General features: G+C 53.2%; 2 protein-coding genes across 3 annotated transcripts in view; both read left to right on the top strand.

Annotated features, from left to right (window-relative positions):
• The first annotated feature begins 5,055 nt into the window (after positions 1-5,055).
• On the top strand, positions 5,056-15,988 carry LOC122734314. Of its 2 annotated transcripts, XM_043975047.1 has the most exons (6): positions 5,056-5,309; positions 5,553-5,676; positions 12,077-12,252; positions 13,677-13,756; positions 14,459-14,560; positions 14,854-15,988. In XM_043975047.1, the coding sequence occupies exons 1-6, from the start codon at positions 5,088-5,090 to the stop codon at positions 15,029-15,031; spliced, it is 882 nt and encodes a 293-aa protein (XP_043830982.1). In that variant the 5' UTR covers positions 5,056-5,087; the 3' UTR covers positions 15,032-15,988. The 2 variants fall into 2 exon arrangements, with proteins under 2 accessions (XP_043830982.1, XP_043830991.1); XM_043975056.1 differs by lacking the exon at positions 14,459-14,560.
• Positions 15,989-18,904: 2,916 nt separating this feature from the next.
• The window catches only part of TOP3B (DNA topoisomerase III beta), a 30,259-nt gene continuing 30,040 nt past the window's right edge, over positions 18,905-19,123 (top strand). Inside the window, exon 1 of the mRNA XM_043978896.1 lies at positions 18,905-19,030. The gene's annotated coding sequence lies outside the window, so the exon portion shown is untranslated. The remainder of the gene's footprint in view (positions 19,031-19,123) is intronic.

Genomic DNA, 19,123 nt, shown 5'->3' with positions numbered 1-19,123 from the left:
GGCTCCACCCGGACATCCTCCCACCCCCATTCCTGGCCCTGAAGTCTCACAGAAGCACAGGAACCACAGAGCCAGAAAGGATTTTAGATTTTAGAGATCGTTGAGCTTTCTGGTCCTCTGGCTGTGGCCAGGAGCAACTAGGGATATTGAAATCCTCAAGAAGTATTTCATCTAGCGTAGGGGTCAGTGAAAAAAATTACTTCGACACCAAGGGTGCCATGAGTCAAGAACATTTGGGAGCCTCTGGTCAAGTCTACTCCCTCCCTTCCTCTCCCAATTATCTTTTTCTTATTGTAAACTTTAAAGATACTAACAAACATGAACATTTCCCTATGCAACAGGAAGACAGGAAGAGGATTGTCTATGAAACTGTGATGGGAGAAATAGCTCCTTTCTGAGTTCATGTGGAGGGTAACTATCGGCTGCCAGATGCGCATTCCCCACTGGCAGAAATCACCCAGATTTTATTATCGTGCACAAGCACAGGTTCAGGTCTCCAAGAAATCGGAAACAATCCTGAGCACTCTGATGAGGTCTCTTCTGGGGAAAATCCCGTCAGAGTCAACAGCAAAATAATCCTTTTCCACAGTGCAGTCTTCGGTCTGGTCCGTCCGTTCCTCTTAGGTCATACAAGTTAAAGGGAAGCTAGAACCATGATCCCATACTTCCTCCAATGTCATAATAGCTGAACAAACTTAGTCAAGCAGTCATAATCTCATCTATACCCTAAGGAAACAAGCCTCATCAAACAAAGCCTATAGGGAGACTGAGGCACGTTATAGGTTAAACTACATTTAGAGATTTCACAAATAACTGATTGAAGAGGATTTAAATGTCTCCAAAGAGTCGGGGACAGTTGAGATTCTTCTGGCTTTTTATCTAAAGAATGCCTAACACTCTAAGTAAAGTTTTATATCCCATGGGACTGGTGAGATGAATATTAACCCCCCTAAAATGCAGGAAGAATAAAAGGAAATAGAAAATTCCCATAACAGAACTGTGAAATCTCTATTGTCTACAACACCCATATCTTAAATTTAGCATGGGAGTTGACTTCTGATTTTGTTTCTGGGTGTTTTAAAATATTTCGTTAAGTCTTTTTTTTTTCATCTCTAATCACTCTGCTAGTGACCACCTCTCCCCTCGCCCAAATGTTCCCTTGTGATCAATAAGTTTAGTCAAACAAAAGAAATCACATGCTGGCTATGACTGAAAAGGAATAGCTCATTTTGCAACTTTGGTCCACCGCCAAGCAGGAGGCATGCCTCAGATGCTTAAGTCTCTTATAGTTTTTTGGGTGACCATGTGGTCATTATTGTTTATTTGGGGTCCATAACCATTGGTGGGAGTCCCTTATCCAATAAAATCACTCTCAGCTCCATACCCAGGCAGGCAGTCAAGTCAGTTAGTCAATAAATATCAGGGACCTACTATGTGCCAGGCACTCCACTAGATAAAGAATACAAAGAAAAGCTCAAGGTAATCTTTGCTCTGGAGGAGCTCCCCAGTCTAAAGGGGAGACAACAAACAGCTACATCACAGCATAAACTGGAAATGAAGAGAAGGAAGATACTAGGAGCCTGACCTCTAATCAGAGCATGCCAGGCTCCCCTTTCTCACACTCTTCAAACTCACTAGGCCTTCCTGTGTAACTGAAAGGGAGAGGAATGTGCAAAAAGTGTAGATAAAGTCATTTAGACTTGGTAATAGTGAGTGACCTATATGGCTGAAAAGATGATGGGCAGAAAATCGAAGTTCTGAAGAAAAGTGGACATGGGGGGGGGGAGAATCTGATTAGCTCTCTTTTGGATGAAGAGAGAGGGAGATACCTATAGGTTTTCAGTCCAAACTATCCAAGAGGCTGTTGGTGATTAGGTAAGAGAGCTCAGGAGAGAAGCTAACCATAGATCTGTGCATCATCAGGGTAGAGAGGATTTACACGCAGTGCTCTGCACAAAGTAGGCTCTTAAGAAATGTTGCATGCCTATTGATTTTGAAGCCATGGGCCACTAAGGGACAGAGGAGAGAGCCCAAGATGGAGCCCCGTCTCCCACTGCATGGTTGGTGGATATAACTCTGCTGAATGGCCAGACTAGGAGCCTTCAGGTGGATAGAAAGGAGTGGTCACAGACAGGTAGGAAGAGAATCAGGAGACCGTGGTGTCACAAAAGCCTAGCGAGAAAAGAGGATGGAGGAGAGAGGGATCCACGGTGTATGCAGGGAGGGATCCACAGAAGACTGTAGAGAGGTCAAGACTTCTGAGGAATGAGAAAAGCCCATTAGATTTGGCAGTTGGGAGACCACTGGTCACTTTGGACAGAGCAGTTTCAGAACAATCATTTCAAGATGTTGAGAAGTGAGTGTGAGAGAAATGGAGGAATTTGGTTGTGCAAGGGGAGCCCCCAATCTAACCACAAGAAGACAACGGCGTCCATACACCCTGCTGGAAGGTGAGCTCAGCGGGAAGGCGCTTCAGGGAGCCAGCGGAGATGGATTTTTCCAGGATGGTAGAGACTGGGTTGATTTGTTGGCATCAGAGAGGGCTCAGTGGCGAGCGAGGGACCGAGGAGGGATGATTGTGGGCACAGCCTCGGGGAGAAGGGATCCATGGCTGGCCCCGGAGCAGAAGACCAGAAGAGATGAGGAAAGGGGCCCGGAGTGGGCCCCGCTTTGCCACTGATTACGTGTGTGACCCTGAGCTCCCTTCCCTTCTCTGGACCTGTTTCTTCATCTGTACCGTGAGCCCTCATTGGCTCATTTGACAATGACAGCTTGGGTCACTCCCAGCTCAATCTAGGCTCTATGAGCTGTAAGCACCATAAGGGCGTGACCCCAGCACCCTCTCGGGCTTTCCCCGTGCGCCCACAGGAGCTGCTTGGTCGTATATCTACAGGGCCGAGGATGGAATTGACCTAAATTGCAAGTCTCCCAGGGAGCCCCGCCCCTCCTCTTCCTAAGATCCTGGCGGCGAGGCCCCGCCCCCAGACCCCCCTTGGAGGGGCGGGGAGAGAACTCGGACTCGGATCTGGAGGCATTGTCTCGTGCCCGCCCCGCGCTCTGATTGGGTCCGCGCCACCACGTGGGCAGGGACTCGAGCCGGATTGGCCGGAGCCTCAAGGGTCACTTCTGGGGTCCCGACCAGGTGGAGATTCAGGCCGTGACAGTCTCCGTGGAAACACAGGCCTCCCAGGCTGCTCTGAGCACCTGAGCCGGTGCGTGTGGGCTTGAGAGAAAGGGCCCCGCCCCCTGTCCCTCCCTCCTCCTCGCTTCTTCCTCCCCCTCCCGTCCCTCCTTTCCTCTCCAACCTTGAATAAGAAAGGCCCCTCCCCCCTCGAGAGGCCCCGCCCCTCTCCAGAAGCCCCGCCCTTCCTCTGTTCTCTTGCGCTCTCATTCCCTCTCGAAAGGCCCCGCCCCTCTCCCTTCCATAAGAGCCCCGCCCCTCCCGGGGAGAGGCCCCGCCCCTTCTCTGTCCTCCCTCGAGCTCTCTCCCCTCACACCCACCCCGCCCTTCCTCCCTCCCCCTCCACGAAGGAAGCGCCCTCCAGAAGCCCCGCCCCTTCCCCTCCCTCCAGATCTCTCCGCGAGGAGAGAGCCCCGCCCCCTCCTCCCCTCCCGTCCCTCCTCATGGTGGCCCCGCCCTTCCTCCCCTTCCCTCCCTCCTCCCCCCCCGCAGGGGCTCCCTTCCCCCTCCCTCTCCTCCCCCCTCTCCCCGGGGTTCTCTCGCTTCTCCTCGTCCCCCCTCTCCCCCCCCCTCTCCCCCCCCAGTCTTCACCCCAGCCACCTTTTCCCCCTCCACCCTGGCTTTCGTGCCCTCCTCCACGGCCCCCCGGCACTCGTCCTCCCGGGCCCTGACCTTCACGCGGGCCACCCTGTCCCCCTCCACGCTGACCTTCTCTCCGGCCGCTCTGTCCCCCTCCACGCTGACCTTCGCCCCAGCCTCGCTGTCCCCCTCCTCCCTGTCCTTCGCCCCAGCCGCCCTGTCCCCCTCCACGCTGACCTTCGCCCCGGCCTCCCTGTCCCCCTCCTCCCTGTCCTTCGCCCCAGCCGCCCTGTCCCCCTCCTCGCTGACCTTCACCCCGGCCCCCTTCACCTCGGCCCCGCCCCCGCCCTCCCTGCGCCCCGCCCCCCTCTCGTCCTGTTCCTCCGCGCAGACCTTGGTCCCCACGATCGTGGTGCCGGCCCCAGACTCCACCACCGCCAGCCCGTCCTCCTCCTCGGTGACCTTCGCCCCCTCCTCGCTGTCCCCCTCCTCCGTGACTTTCGCCCCCGCCTCTCTGTCCCCCTCCTCGCTGTCCTTCGGCCCGGCCCCGCCCGGCCCCCGCCCCCCCTCGCCGGCCCCGCCCCGCTCGCCCCCCTCCTCGCTGGCCCTGTCGTCGGCCTTCTCCTCCTCGGGCCTGTTCGGCCGCCCCTCGGCCCTGCTGCCCCCGCCCTTCATGGCGGCCCCGCCCCTGCTGCCCTCGCCCCCGCCGTCCCCGCGCTGCCGCCGGGCCCCGTCGCCGGCCCTGCTGCGGCCGTCCTCGCCGTCCTCGGCGCTGTCCCCGGGGCTGCTGGCCTTCTTCCCGCACTCGCTGCGCGCCTCCTCGGCCCTGCTGGCCCCGCCCCCGGCCCGCTCCGCCCCGCTGTCCTCGGCCTCGCTGCTGCTGCAGCCGCCGCCGCCGCCGCCGCCGCCGCCCTCCACCTCCTCCTCGACCTCGTCCCCGCCTCCCTCGCCCCGGCCCTCGGTGCCGCTCCGGCCCGTGACCCCGTGCCGGTCCCGCCCCTTCTCCATGCTGCCCCCGCCCCTGGGCGCGCCCCCGGCGCCCACCGCCCCCTCGCCCTTGCCCCGCCCTTTCTCGCTGCTGCCCCCTCCCCTGGGATCGGCCCTGCCCCTGCTGCCCCCGCCCCCGGTCTTCGGACCCGCCCCGCCCCTGCTCCCTCCACCCCCCGCCCCCCGGGTCCGCCCCGCGCCCTCTTCCTCCGCCCCGTCCCTGGCCGCCGGCCCCGCCCCTCGGCCCCGCCCCGCGCCCGGGCGCCGGCCCCGCCCCTCGGCCCCGCCCCGTCCCTGAGCCCCGGGCCGCGGCGCGCATGCGTGTCGCTGCAGGGCGGGGATGGAGGTCTTGGACGAGTTCGACTGGGAGCACCCCCTGAACTTCACGTTCTGCGAGCTCATCTCGGAGGAAGCCTTCGAGCGGCAGGCCGTGTCGTACACCGAGCGCTCCCTGCGCCGCCTCTTCCGCAGCATGGACCGAAACCCGACGCTGGGGGAGCGCGTGGTGCGCAAGTGGAAGCAGGAGGAGCGCGAGGGTCGCGGTCTCATCTCCTTCCTCACGGTGGGCGCGAGGGGGCGGGGGAAGGGGTAGAAGGGGGGTGGCGGCCCTCCCCGCCCCCAGCGCCCCAAGGACTGGGAGTCGGGGCCCTGGGGTCCCTGCTCCCCGACCCCCATCATTAGCCCCGAACCCGCCCCCTCCCTGGGCCAGGTCTCCCCGGGTGACGGGCAGGTGGCGGCTCCTGGTCCTGCCGCAGGGGGGCGCTGGTGCTCTGCTCATCCCTTCCTCTCCTCCATGCTGGCCCAGGGCAGGTTCTTCCGAGCCCTCCAGGGAGACCTCAACTACTACAATAGCATGGGGACCTTGGAGCTTCAGCAGAGGCTGGACCATCTGAAGAAGAGGATGCAAAAATTAAACATCTACGCCCAAGGTGATGGCACCCGGTCCCCGAATGGGGAAGGAGTGGGGGAACTTGACTGCAGGCTCCCCCTGCCCCTCCCCCGCGTGATGCTCTAGGGGGATGGGACCCAGTGGGGCTCCTTGCAGCTAGTCATGGGACAGAGGAGTCCCTAGCAATTACCTGCAAGTGTAGAATCTCACGTTTGGAAAGGACCTGAAAGACCCTTGCCCCAGCACTAACCCCAAGGACTATTCTCTAGCCTTCCTGAAATACTGCTAGTGATGGCGACTCACTTTGACATCTTATCCCCCCACGCCCCCTTCCTAGACAGGAATCCCTTTGGGATGCCCTCATTGTTAGTCCGTGAGCCTTACATCATGTGGTTGCTCTGTCCCTGTACAACTTCCCCACACTGGGGCCAAGCAGAACAAGGTTAATCTGGTGACAGCCCTTCAGACACTTAAACAGAGTTTTCATGCCTCCAAGACCCCTCCCCTGTCTCCCCACTAAATAGCCTCATTTCCTTCACCTGTGCCTCAGGTGGCATCATTAGAACCCTTATATGGTTTAGATGAGATAGTTAATCAGCCTGAAGAGCTCTGCAAACTTTAAAGGGTTTTTTTTTTTTATTTTTTTAATTTTTGGTGAGGCAATGGGGGTTAAGTGACTTGCCCAGGGTCACACAGCTAGTAAGTGTTAAGTGTCTGAGACTGGATTTGAACTCAGCTCCTCCTGACTCCAGGGCCGGTGCTTTATCCACTGCACTACCTAGCTGCCCCTAAAGGGTTTTTATTGATGTCAGTTACTGTTATAATTTCAGAGCCCCTCATTGTTGTGGCTAGCCTCTTCTAGACAAAACAGCCCTCCCAGAATTCTCTTGTCTTTGGGATTTTATGCAGCCTCTCTCAATGCATCAAAAAAGACTATTAGCTCTCCAGATATTCTCCAGACACTTGGGTTTTGTTTTTGTCCTGTCTGGATTGTTAAACCACACTTCTGAGTTTGGCCAGTCTCATTGAAGGGACTTGGCTGTGCCCTAGAATTTGAAGCAGTCAGCATTATGTCGCCTTTGAATAGGAATGTGGCAATGGCCCACAACTTTGGTGAACCTACGACTCACTCTGTATGGATGACTTGGATTGCTGAATAAGGGTCACAGGATTATAAACTGGAGAGCTGAGAAAGAAGCCAGCTCATCTATCCCAATCCTTCCTTTTACAGAGAAGGAAACTGATGACTTCGTTAAGCTAGGGATACCTCAGACTGTAAGTCTGGGGTGCTGGAAAAAGTGGGTCCAGACTCAGCAAACCTGGGTGTTTATCCTGACTTCAGTACTTGTTGTGATCCCGGGCAAGCTAAGGGTGCTATAGAAGAGGATGGATTACTGTTGAGGTACAGGTTGGACTGTGACCCTTCCTGGATCCCCTTAGTGATTCCATGCCTGTCAATAGAAAATACCTTGAAAGCCACATGGTGCTGTATAAATCTGGACTGTTAGTTTGATTGATTTTCCAAGAATGAGTCTGATAGTGTATCTCTGAGCAGGTTATATTTGAAATCCTGGACCCAAACTAGTGAAAGATCATGAGAAGAATTAAATATAATCTAGAACAGAGATCTTTTTCAGAGGCTAAAAGTCACTCCAAGGATTCCCTGTCGGGGGCTGTAGAACATCAGAGAACATAGACCCTATACGTAGTTTTTTTTGTTGTTTGTTTGTTTGTTTTGTTTTGTTTTGTTTTGTTTTTTCTGCAGGGCAATGGGGGTTAAGTGACTTGCCCAGGGTCACAAAGCTAGTAACACTATATGTAGTTTTACCCATCACAGTAGCTAATGGTAGATGGTGCAGTGGAGAGAGCGCTGGCCCTGGAGTCAGGAGGACCTGAGTTCAAATCTCACCAGACACTTACTAGCTGTGTGATCCTGGGCAAGTCACTTAACTCCAATTGCCTTAAAAATAGCCAGGGCCATCTCTGGTTGTCCTGATCTATATCTTGTCACTGGACCTAGATGGCTCTGGACGAGAGAGTGAGGTTGGTGACCTTGCACTGCCCTGCCTCACTTAAATCCAGTTCCCTGAAAGTCATGACATCACCCTATTGTCATGGTCCCCTTTGAGAATGTAGGACAAATAGCTAATGGACCCCAGGTGGAGCTGTGAATTGTTTGAACCCTTGTGGAAACAATTCAGAACTATATTCGAAAATTTACTAGACCATAAATACCCTCTGAATCAGAGGTACTGGTACTAGGTGTATGGCCCCAAGGAAGTCCAAGACAGAGGAAAGATTCCACGTACACAGAAATATGGGTTTGGCCACTTCTTGTGGAAGCCAACTCTTGAAAACAGTGGGCACTCATTGGTTGGGGGATGGCTGAACCGATTGTGGTGGAAGACGATCACACTATAAGAAATGATGACTCTTAAGCGTGCAGTGGAACCTGGGAATACTTGTTTGAAGAAAGCAAACCCAGGAGAACAACGGCTACAGTAACGTAAAGGAAAACCTTGAATGACGTTAGAAATGAGAGCAATATGGTGGCCTCTTGTGACTCCCATGGGGACCAATGGTGAGAGTGGGCTCTCTTGAAAGAGAGGCAGGTCCGGAGTGAAGCCTTCTCAGTGTGACGAGACCAGGGAGGGCTGGGTGTATGTTGTGTGTGTGCACGTATGTGTGCTTGTGTGTTGTGTGTGTGAGGATATGCATGTGTGTTGCATCATTTTTTGTTGTATCAAACTCTAGTCACTCTTGTTTACTCTGTCACAAAGGAAGGCCCTGTGGGGCCAGGGCTATCGCTGGGAAGAGACAGTGATGCAGCAAAAGTGTCAGTAACACATTTCAACAAAGAAATAATCTATGTAATGGAATGAAAGTGGGTGAGGACACTGGTCTTAAAAATCACGGTTTGGACTTCAGTTGCCTCTGATCCTGATTCTCCAAAAATCCCAACCCTAACTATCTAATGCCGATTCCTTCTGGGGATGCCCTGGTCCTGGGACTCAGAGCACCACAGTCTGAAGAAAGAAGATTGTGAATTTCCTTCTCACCCCCACCCCCAAGGGTGATGGAGAGATGTCTGGTGGCCCCAGCGGAGACCCCCAGTGCTCAAGAAGCAGCTCAAAAGAAGCTCGGCCCATCACTTGGGAAGATGGAGGAATAATCAGGCTAGTGTTTGTCCCGTGTACCGCATGGCCACCCTGGTCAAGCCAGAGACCCTGAAGGAAGCCTCTTAGCAAGGAGGGCAGACTCCCGAGGGAGAGCTTATGGGAGGATGTAGACAAGAAAGCAACCCGCATTTATTGAGTCTGTGGGGTTTGGAAGCCCTGTGCTAAGTGCTTTATGACAACAGCCCTGGCAAGGCAGGTGCTGAGGCAGGCAGAGAAGTGACTTATCCAGGGTCACTCAATCAACGTGAGGTCAAATTTGAACTCGGGCCATCTGTACTCCACAAAGTCCCCGGTGCCCTGTGCACTGACTCTCCATAGCTGCCACAGGATGGGCCAAGACCTTCATCCCCAGGGAAGAGAGCCCATGTTGAAGCTCTCACCTGCAGTATAGGTGCTCTTGGAGAAGGGATTTCACCCTTCACACATCAGATTGTTATTTTGAAAATCATACACCCTCTGCTTTAGGGGGCACCCACATATATGGGAGTAAGAGATGCGGAGTTCTCCTTCCCTCCACGTCGCGTTCCTCTCCTCCTCTGTGTCCTTGTCTCAGTCAGTGCTTCCCAAACCATGCTGCGGGCTGCCGTGTTTCTACACTTTCTACATCTGAGTGGTTCCAGGGAGGACCCGTGGCACTAGAGTGAAGGCTGGAGCTGGGACGTGGGAGAGCAGGATGAAAGGAACTCACTTTGCATCTGGCTTTCGAGAAGTCTGGATTGTTGGTAGAAGTTGAGCAAACCCATAAGAATCAGTTGTGGAGCACCTCCCAGTCTGAATGGGAAACCCTGGCTCCCAGTCGTCACTCTGTGCTCCAGCCATCCTTGTTCCTTCCAGAGGATACTCTGTCTCCCGTCTCCAGGCCTTTGTCCCGACAGCGCTCTCCCTCCTCACCTTGGCCTCTTAGAACCCCATGTTTCCTCGCAGATCTGCTCAAATCATTCTATGAAGAAGTCTATCCCTGCCACCCCCAACAGCTGCTAGTGACTCCTGCAGTTGTCTTCCATTCATTTTGTATCAGTCTTGTATGTACCTATTAACATACCTATCTCCATCATCAGAATGTGGGCTTCTTGAGAGCAAAAACTTATTTCTTATCAACCAATAAACATTTATTAAGTGCCTACTGTGTGTCAGGCCATGTTTTTAGTAATGGAGATAGAAAGAAGAGCAAAGGACGGTCCCACCTCTGAAGGAGTTCACAGCCTAATGGGAGACGACTTGAAAAATGGTACAAACCATAAACAAGATGAATTAGAAATAACAAACGGAAGGAAGGCCACGTAATGAAGGGTGACTGAAACAGGCTTCCCATAGAGGGCGGGGTTTTAGCTGGGACTGAACAGAAGAGGTGGAGATGATGCGGGAGAGCATGCCAGGGATGGAGGACAGCTGATGGAGTCAGGTTATGGGGTATGTCGTCAAGGAACAGTCAGGAGGCTGGTGTCACTGACTTGCAGACTGTGTTGTAGGGTGTTAGGGATGAGAAGACTGGAGAGGTGGAGGAAGAAGGCAGGTTCTGAAGCACTTGGACTGATAAACAGGATTTTGTATCTGCTCCTGGAGGTGATTTAGAGCCTTGGAATGTATTGAGTAGTTTCCCCAGCATTTAGTGCAATTCTTGGTGTATAGTAATGCTTCTGGATTGATTGGGCCCTGACTCTGGAGTAAAAACACACACACACATACACACGCCATGCACCTGAGTGCTGACCTGTACAAATCACAAGGATAGCTCTTTGAGAGGCAGCACCTTGAGCCATAATTAGGATTCTTGCTCTGGACAATTTTTAAAGCTGCCCCAGCTTGGAGTCGTAGCTGTGACGAGGAAGATGAGAGTTGGGTCAGAACATGCAGGATTGCCCCAGAGATAACCACTGAGCCAGGGCAAGGATACTGGCTGGAACAGAGGCCGGTGCAGACCTTGCTACCTGGAATGTACACTGGCTCTGCAGGAGGTGATGCTTAGCGGCTGATTACTGATGATGCAGGTGAATGGGTGGGATGAAGAACCTGATCCCAAATTGGCAAACTCCTGGAAAAAGCAGTCCCATTTTATTCAATCATTATTCCATAGTCCCGGGGTTATAAAATTGATGATCCTCCCTCAGCATCTGTTCAGCCTAATTCACTTTTCTGCCACTCTTTGAGATTTTCAAAAGCGTTTCATCAAAACCCTTGCACAGGTAGCATGTTGTCTTGAGTTCCAGGTAAGCAAGCTGAGGCTTTCAAGATTTGAACCCAAGTCTCTTGAATGCAGGACCTGTCTAAACATCATTTAGACAAGTGCTCTGCAGAGTGCCAAAGACCACAAGTTTCTCCCAGAGGATGAAATGCCCCTTCAGATATTTGTTGGTTTTGTTTTGTTTTGTTTTGTTTTGTTTTGTTTTGTTTTGTTTTGTTTTGCAGGGCAATGAGGGTTAAGTGACTTGCCCAGGGTCACACAGCTAGTAAGTGTCAAGTATCTGAGTCTGGATTTGAACTCAGATCCTCCTGAATCCAGGGCTGGTGCTTTATCTACTGTACCACCTAGTTGCCCCCTCCCTTCAGATATTTGAAGGGCTGTCAGGTGGAAAAGAGATGAATCATTGTTTGTTTTTGTTTTTGTTTTTTTGGTGAGGCAATCCTGGGGTTAAGTGACTTGCCCAGGGTCACACAGCTAGTAAGTGTTAAGTGTCTGAGGCCGGATTTGAACTCGGGTCCTCCTGAATCCAGGGCTGGTGCTCTATCCACTGTGCCACCTAGCTGCTCCCAGAGATGAATCCTTGTGACAAAAACTAAGGGCAGTGGGCAAAAGCCATAGCAAAGCAGATGAATCAGTCCTTGATGAAAGGGAAAACCTCTCCGGGCTGCCCCCAAAGGAAAAGGCTCTTCTTAGGCGGTTGTGGATTCCCAGGCAAGAGCAGAGGCCCAGCACCTGGTGAAGGCCAGGCCAGACCGGAACCTGCAAGGTCCCTTCCAAGCTGAGAGTCTGTGGTCCTTCGGGGCACCTGGGGGACATGGTGAATAATGGGGGAGGGCTTTGCTCTCAGGGCAGACGTTTCTAAGGCGAAATCGACACAGCGTAAGGATGAACTCTCACAGCAGCAGCGATTCCGAGTTTGGAATGGCTTGTCTTGGGTGCAGGAAGTCTTCAGGTAGAGTTCCCTTCCAACCCTGAGACTCGGGGGGATCTATAAGGCTCGGGGGTCCCAGGGCTGAAGATCAGCTCTGGGCCCCTCTTTCAGGCCACCAAATGCTCACTCAAGTGGTTGTCTGTCACAGACGCAAGGCAGAAGAGAAGGAAGAGGGGGACCTATAGACGAGAACACCCCCCTTCCACAGGGGGCAGCATCTTGTCCCGATCGCCACGTGCCGCAACCACTTCCAACAGGTCATCCGTTCCAGTCACGTACATGCCCAGAGTCTTTGGTCCTTTCCCTCCTCTCTCCGATGAACAGGTTTGTTTCTGCCGAACTCTGCTTTTGTTCTTTGCCGGGGACAGAATCCAGATCCAAAAAGATCTTGGCCAGACTCTGGAGCAGTGGGTCAGGTGGGATCGGATTACATGTGACAGGCAGAAATGCAAAAGTCCTGCATTTGGGTGCAGGAAATCAACGGCACACAAACGCAGGATGAGGGACGTTGTGGTCAGACCAAGCAGAGAAGATGTGGGTGGGAGTCAGTGGTTTAAAAGTGTACTTTGGGGGGGAAAAAAAAAAGAATCCACAGTTCTTTAGGGGCAGCTAGGTGGCGCAGTGGGTAAAAGCACTGGCCTTGGATTCAGTAGGACCTGATTTCAAAGCCAGCCTCAGACACTTGACACTTACTAGCTGGGCAAGTCACTTAACCCTCATTGCCCCACAAAAAAAAAAAAAGAAAAGAAAAGAAAAGAAAAGAAAAGAAAAAAGGGTACTGTGAATCAATTCTGACAGAAGGGCCCGGGGGGGGGGGGGCGTGGATCCTGAGCTTCCTCGATAGAGGAATCATGTAGAGGCCAAGGACAGCAGTGGTCCCTCTGACTTCTGACCTGGTCGGACCGCATCATGGAAGAGGATGTTCGTTCTGGGCCCCAGGTTTTCAGAGGGACATTGAGAAACTGAAGTTTCCAGAGGAAAGCGTTCCGAACTGTCGTGGGCCTTGGAGGCTATGTCCTTACAAACGTCGGGGGAGGATATGGGGTATCTAATCTGGAGAGGAGAAGGTTTAGGGGACACTCACTGAAAGGTGGTCACACGGAAGAAATACTAGAATTGTGGATCTTGGTCCTGAGAGGACAGCACTAAGAGCAAAGGAATTGCAGGGGCGCACAAGCTCTCCGAATGTGGACCAGGCTGCCTTGGGAGGTACTGAGCTCCCTGTCACTGGAGGTCTTCATGGGGAGATTCACTTGTCAGGAATTCTGCTCCAGCGTGGGCTGGGTCAGCTGGCCTCTGGGTCCCTCCAGCTTGGGAATTCCATGGTGCCCTTACTCTACCCCTGAGGACCAGGACAGTTCAGTTGACTTGCCCAAAGGCACATCCTTTGCAGGGGGACTTGCTGGGCTGTGCCCTGGGCTCAAGATATGCACGTGATCCCAGCAGGGGAGGATGTTGGCACTGGCTTAGGAGTGTCCCAGCTCAGAACCATAGAACGGGAAGGGACCCAGGAGCCCATGAAGCCCAGGACTGCCCTTTGTCAGATGAGACTGAGGCCCGGGGCGGGGGCCAGTCAGTGGCAGAAAGAGGCCATGCATCCGGTGTCCATCTTCCTAGAGCTCACTGCCTTACGCTGCCCCTTTTAGCGTGCCTTTACTCCTTTCTTGCTCAATGCAACAAATTAGGCAAAGTCTCTTAATAAATAGTGCTAGAAAGACCATGAAGGTCAGGAAATCTCTTTCCAACAGACAGAGACATTGGCTGGTCCAAACTCTGAAGTGAAGGTCATGCAGCTAAACTGGACAGGACTGTCAGCACCCCCTAAGAGGTAATGGGGGGGATCAGCACGATGAAAATAGCCAAGGAAGACTGGGATGGGGGGGTGGCATGGGACAAGACAGGACCAAGCACTAGTTCTGAGGAAGAGGGGAGAGTCGGGGAAACCAGGGAAAGAGGGGCCGCAGAATAGGGAATAGAGAATGTCAGGGCTAGAAGGAAGTTTAGAACAAGGAATGTCAGAACTTAGTATATCAGACCTGGAAAGGCTTCTAGAACAGGGGATGTCAGAGCTGGGAGGAGCCTTAGAACAGGGCATGTCAGGGCTGGGAGGAACCTTAGAACAGGGCATGTCAGGGCTGGAAGGGGCCTTAGAACAGGGGATGTCAGGGCTGGAAGGGGCCTTAGAACAGGGCATGTCAGGGCTGGGAGGAACCTTAGAACAGGGGATGTCAGGGCTGGAAGGGGCCTTAGAACAGGGCATGTCAGGGCTGGAAGGGGCCTTAGAACAGGGGATGTCAGGGCTGGGAGGGGCCTGAGAACAGGGGATGTCAGAGTTTAAAGTAAACTTCATCATCTAGTCTAATCCCTTTGTTTGACATATAGGGAAACAGAGCCAGGGAGGTGAAGAGCCTTGTCCAAGGGCAGAGCCCGTGGCTGAAGCAGGCTAGGGAAGGCAGTGAGGGGGGAAGGTCAGGGTCAGCTGAGGTGGCTGAGTCTTTCTCCAGTCCCCTTGTCTCCTGTCTTCCCACAGAATGGTTGATCTGACTCCTCTGGTGCTTAACCCTGGTGGTTTTCATTCTTCCTGGCTCTCTGCAAACCCCACCCACAAGCTCCAATGCTCTGGCTTTCCCTGGTAAGCCCATCTCAGGTTGCCCGGCCAAGCCAGAGGCCCCAGCGGGAGCCGCTGAAGCCGAGTGTTGTGTGGGGCAGGCCCCAGAGCCATTTCTTTCCTAAAATGTAGAGTCTTGCGCCAGAGGGGCCCTGTGGGTCATTCAGGCCACCTTGGGCCCTCCCTCCTCTGGGGTCAGCTGAAGCCTTTCAGTAATGGGCTGCCCCCTCCTCTGGGAGGCTGCCCCCTCCTTTGGGAGGCAGCCCCCTCTCCTCCAGCCCCTGCTCTGTGTTCAGTGGTACCCCTCCTTTGATCAGGTCTTTGGGCCTGGGCCCCGCCAGCGATCCCGAGGGCTCAGCCCCCACCATGGGGAACGCCTCTGTCTTCACCCCCCCTGTGCTGCTCAAGTTCCAGCCTATGCAGAGGCCTCAGGAGGATCCCGAGAGCGACGGTGACAGCAAGAGCTTGGATTCTCCCAGCAGTGCCCCACAATGACGTCCCTCTATCACTCTCAACTCAAGAATGAATAAAGCTCTCCATGGAAACTGCTGCCTGTCATTTGCCCAAGGACTCCCCATTTGGTCCTGGGCTTCAGAGGGTGGGGCTGCACTGGGGGACGCTGACAACATCCCAGGGAGGTCAGGGCTCAAGTTGTCCCCTCTCTGTGGGCCTCGGTTTTCTCATCTGTCAAGTATATGTGGGTGATTGGAGGGGTGTGGGACATGGGAGGAACAATCCCCTGGAGAATGGGGGCAGATCCAAGGCTTCATTGGGGTCTTTGGTGACCTTGATGATCTCGAAGGTCTCTTGCCACTCTAAATATGTGAGCTTATGCTACCTCTTTGTGGAAGAACCACCATCTCAAGATGCCTAAAAAGAGCAGCAGTTTCCACTGTCTGTCTTGCTTTTGTTGTGTCAAGCATGTGGCCACCCTCAGAGCTTTCCTTTGGATTGCAGGGAGGGGGTGGGGGGGTCCCTGTCTGCTGCCAGCAGCAGCACATGACAGGGAGTCCAAGAGGTGCCCTAAATGGGCCTGAGGCTGACCCCAATGCTCTGGCCACCTCTTTAGCTCTGAACAGTGATCCTGACGTGTGTTTCCTAACTTTCGCAGCAACCTTGTGATGTTGAGAGGTCAGTGGTGTTGGCAGTCTCCAAAATAATTTGTCAGAGGAGATGACCACCACCTGGAGGCTGAGCTGAAGCCATCAGCTGACTTGCCAGAGGATAAGAAACAAAGTGAATTACTCAGATGGTAGAGGTCTGAGGTGAAAGGGAAATTTACCTCTTTAGCCATCCCTATGGTATTTTGTCGCCTAACATTGGAAGGAACAGTCTTCTGGGAAAGTCTAATAGGAATTATGGGTTATTCTATTTGAAGTATTTGTTAATGCACTTTGATGAATCTGCTCTGTGAGTTTCTTTTGTGTCAATAAATAGTTGGCCAATTCTTGATCTGTGTTGTACATTGAGTATCTTTCTTTTTTTTTTTCTTTGGCAGGGCAATGAGGGTTAAGTGACTTGCCCAGGGTCACACAGCTAGTTAAGTGTCAAGTGTCCGAGGCTGGATTTGAACTCAGGTTCTCCTGAATCCAAGGCCAGTGCTTTATCCACTGCGCCACCTAGCTGCCTGAGTATCTTTCTAAAAGAGACCCTGTGAATCCCTTCTGGGGGGAGACCCTACACACAAAGGGGAACAAATGTATTTTTTTTCCATTTCTAATATTCATTCTAAAATTTCAGTTCAAAAATTTTTCCCACTGGTCCCTCCCCTGCCTATGGAGAAGGCCAGCAATAAGATACTCATTTTAGAGATGTTGCAAAACAAACAAAAACCAAGAAAAATAAAGTGAAAAAATCTGCTTCAATCTCATTGGTTCTCTCTCTGAGGGTGGATGCATTTTTCATTGTGGATCCTTTGGAATTGCCCTGGATGGTTGTATTGACCAGAGTTATCATTGCAATATTGCTGTGACTGTGTAAATTGTTCTCCTGGTTCTGCTCACTTCACTTTGCATCAGTTCATAAAAGTCGTCACCGGATTTTCTTGAAATTAACCCACTTTGTCATTTCTTGCAGCACATTAGAATTCCATCACCATCATAGACTACAGCTTGTTCAGCCATTCCCCAGTGGATGGGCATCCCCTCGATTTCTAAGTCTTTGCCACCACAAAGAGAGCTGCTAGAAATATATTTGTCCATTTGGGTCCTTTTCCCTTTTTTTTTTTTTTTTAGTGAGGCCATTGGGGTTAAGTGACTTGCCCAGGGTCACACAGCTAGTAAGTGTTAAGTGTCTGAGGCCGGATTTGAACTCAGATACTCCTGACTCCAGGGCTGGTGCTCTATCCATCTAGCTGCCCCTCCTTTCCCCTTTTTTATGATCACTTTGGGAATAGAGAACCCACCAAGGGGTATTGCTGGATCAAAGGGTATGCACAGTTTGGTTGCCTTTTGGGAATAGGAACAAGCACCTTCTACGTGACAAGCAGTGGAAATGTTGGGTGAACAAAAGAAAGACAAAAATGGTCGCTGCCCTAATGGAGCTTGAGGTCTAATGGGGGAGACAACATTCAAACATGGATGATGTACAAGATGAACTGGAGGTAAAAGGTGGAAGGCTGACATAAATAAGCCTTGAGAGGGATGGGGAAGTCGGAGGCAGACGTAAGCAGGGAGAGAATTCCTGGCATGGAGTGGCTTGTTCAAGGGATGGATGGAGGGCAGGATCCCTGGACTGCAGAGTGTATGGGGGCAGGGGGTGAGAAAAAGTCTAAGGCAGGAAAGGTAAGACAAGGTTAGCAAGGGCTCTGAATGCCTTTGAGCCTGGGGGCAATGGGAAGCAACTGGAGTTTGCTAAGTAAGGGGATGACATACATGGTCAAGCCTGCTTTATAGGACAATCACCTTGACAGTGCAATAGACCATGGACTGGCATGGGGAGACACTGGAGGCCAGCAGACAGACTGGCCTGAGGCTATGGCAGTAGTGTGTGGGGGGAGGTGATGAGGGTCTGGAGCAGCATGTTGGAAATATTAAGAGATCATTGGTGCCGGAAGGGTTGACCCGTGCTTGTAGTCCTTGTTCCTGGGGACGGGTGGCTGGTGGGTCACTCTTTCCGGAGTTTTTGAGCTTCAGTAATGTTAGAAACAGATAAACTGAGGCACGACTCCCGGTCTGCTGCAAAGAAGGAAGGCCGTTTTCTTATGATCTTGCAAGAAAGGGCAGGCACTCTAGAAGAGTGGCATGCTTTGCCACAGCAAATTTCCCTTTTTATCCTAGATCTAACGCAAAGGCTCTCCCCCATCCGGGTTCACATTCTTCAAGACACTTCGAAACATGTAGACACCCCCCCCCCCAAGATGTGCCGCCACTGCCGCCCTCACTCTGTGGGACAACCAGACCATGAGATTTTACTATTCTTTGTTATCTAACTTCAGAAAACCTCTGCTAACTCAGCAGGGAAAGGAAGGAAAATTTTGGGGAGGGGGAGATAAGCTCCTAGAGCTTGAATAATGTTCTTATCTGAGAGGAGCAGCAGGAAAAGGAAGGAATGGTGGAGATGGGGGAAAAGAAGCCCCTGGGACTTGAATAATGTATCCTGCCTACTGAGGAGGCCATATCATTCCTCTCAAGTAGGTCCAAAGCAATCAAATGTCCACAGCAAGTCTAACACTAATATGGTGAGCCCCCACGAGCCGAGGACCACTGGGCTGCCCCCAGAGGGGCAGACAAGCCCAGTTCAGGAAAAAGGGACAGACTGAAGATCCCGTGTTACTGTAGCTGAGCTGCCGAGGAGTCAAACGGAGACTAGACAGAGACTAGACAGAGAGGGACAGTGTCGCTAACTTTGGGGGGAGGGGGGGCAGAGGATCCGAGGCAGATTGCAGAGTCAAGGAGGCCGCAGAAATGGGGTCACCGACAGTAAATGGGGGGTCCTGGAGGGGGAGTGCTTGTTGGGCTTGGGGAGGCAGCTCCAGGCCACTAAGGAGGGAGGGCAGTAATGTGTGAGACGGGGAGGGCTCCACTGGGCTGGGGTGGGGCTTCGTCTCCCCGTTTGAATGTGACTTCGTTGGGGGGGGGGCTACTTTTTTGGTCATCGTATGCCCAGCGCCTGGCACTGTGCATGGTACACAGTCGGTGCTTAATAAGGCCTTGTGGATTGACTGATGGATTGAAATCCGAGTGTCCCGCCCAGTAAAAAGACCAGACGTTTCACAAAAGACCCGCGCCGCCCCTCTCACCCCTTCCCCCGGGCCCTAGCCCCACCTCACCAGGGTAGGTCAGTTCTACTGCGCATGCGCCTCATCTTCCCTCCACTAGGCCAGGCTGGAGCGAGCCGGAACCAACGAGCATGCGCAGAAGGGGGGCACGGCGGCCCGCCTTAGCGGGACACCGGGTGGCCGCGCCGGAAGTGCCCTTAGTGAGCCGGAAGTGCCCGTCTGAGGCGATGGCGGCCCCCTGAGCTGCATCCGGAGCCGGAGCCCGAGCAGGAGCGGTGAGGACGAAGGCGGGGCGGGGCGGGGCGGGGCCCGAGGGCGGGGCGCTAGTGAGGAGGGGGGAGAGATGGGCCTGCGGGCCCCCCCCCAGC

The sequence above is a fragment of the Dromiciops gliroides genome, chromosome 1 (genome assembly GCF_019393635.1).
Source record: "Dromiciops gliroides isolate mDroGli1 chromosome 1, mDroGli1.pri, whole genome shotgun sequence".
In the NCBI taxonomy this organism is placed as follows: Eukaryota; Metazoa; Chordata; class Mammalia; order Microbiotheria; family Microbiotheriidae; genus Dromiciops; species Dromiciops gliroides.
This window is presented reverse-complemented; position numbering and strand designations above follow the sequence as displayed.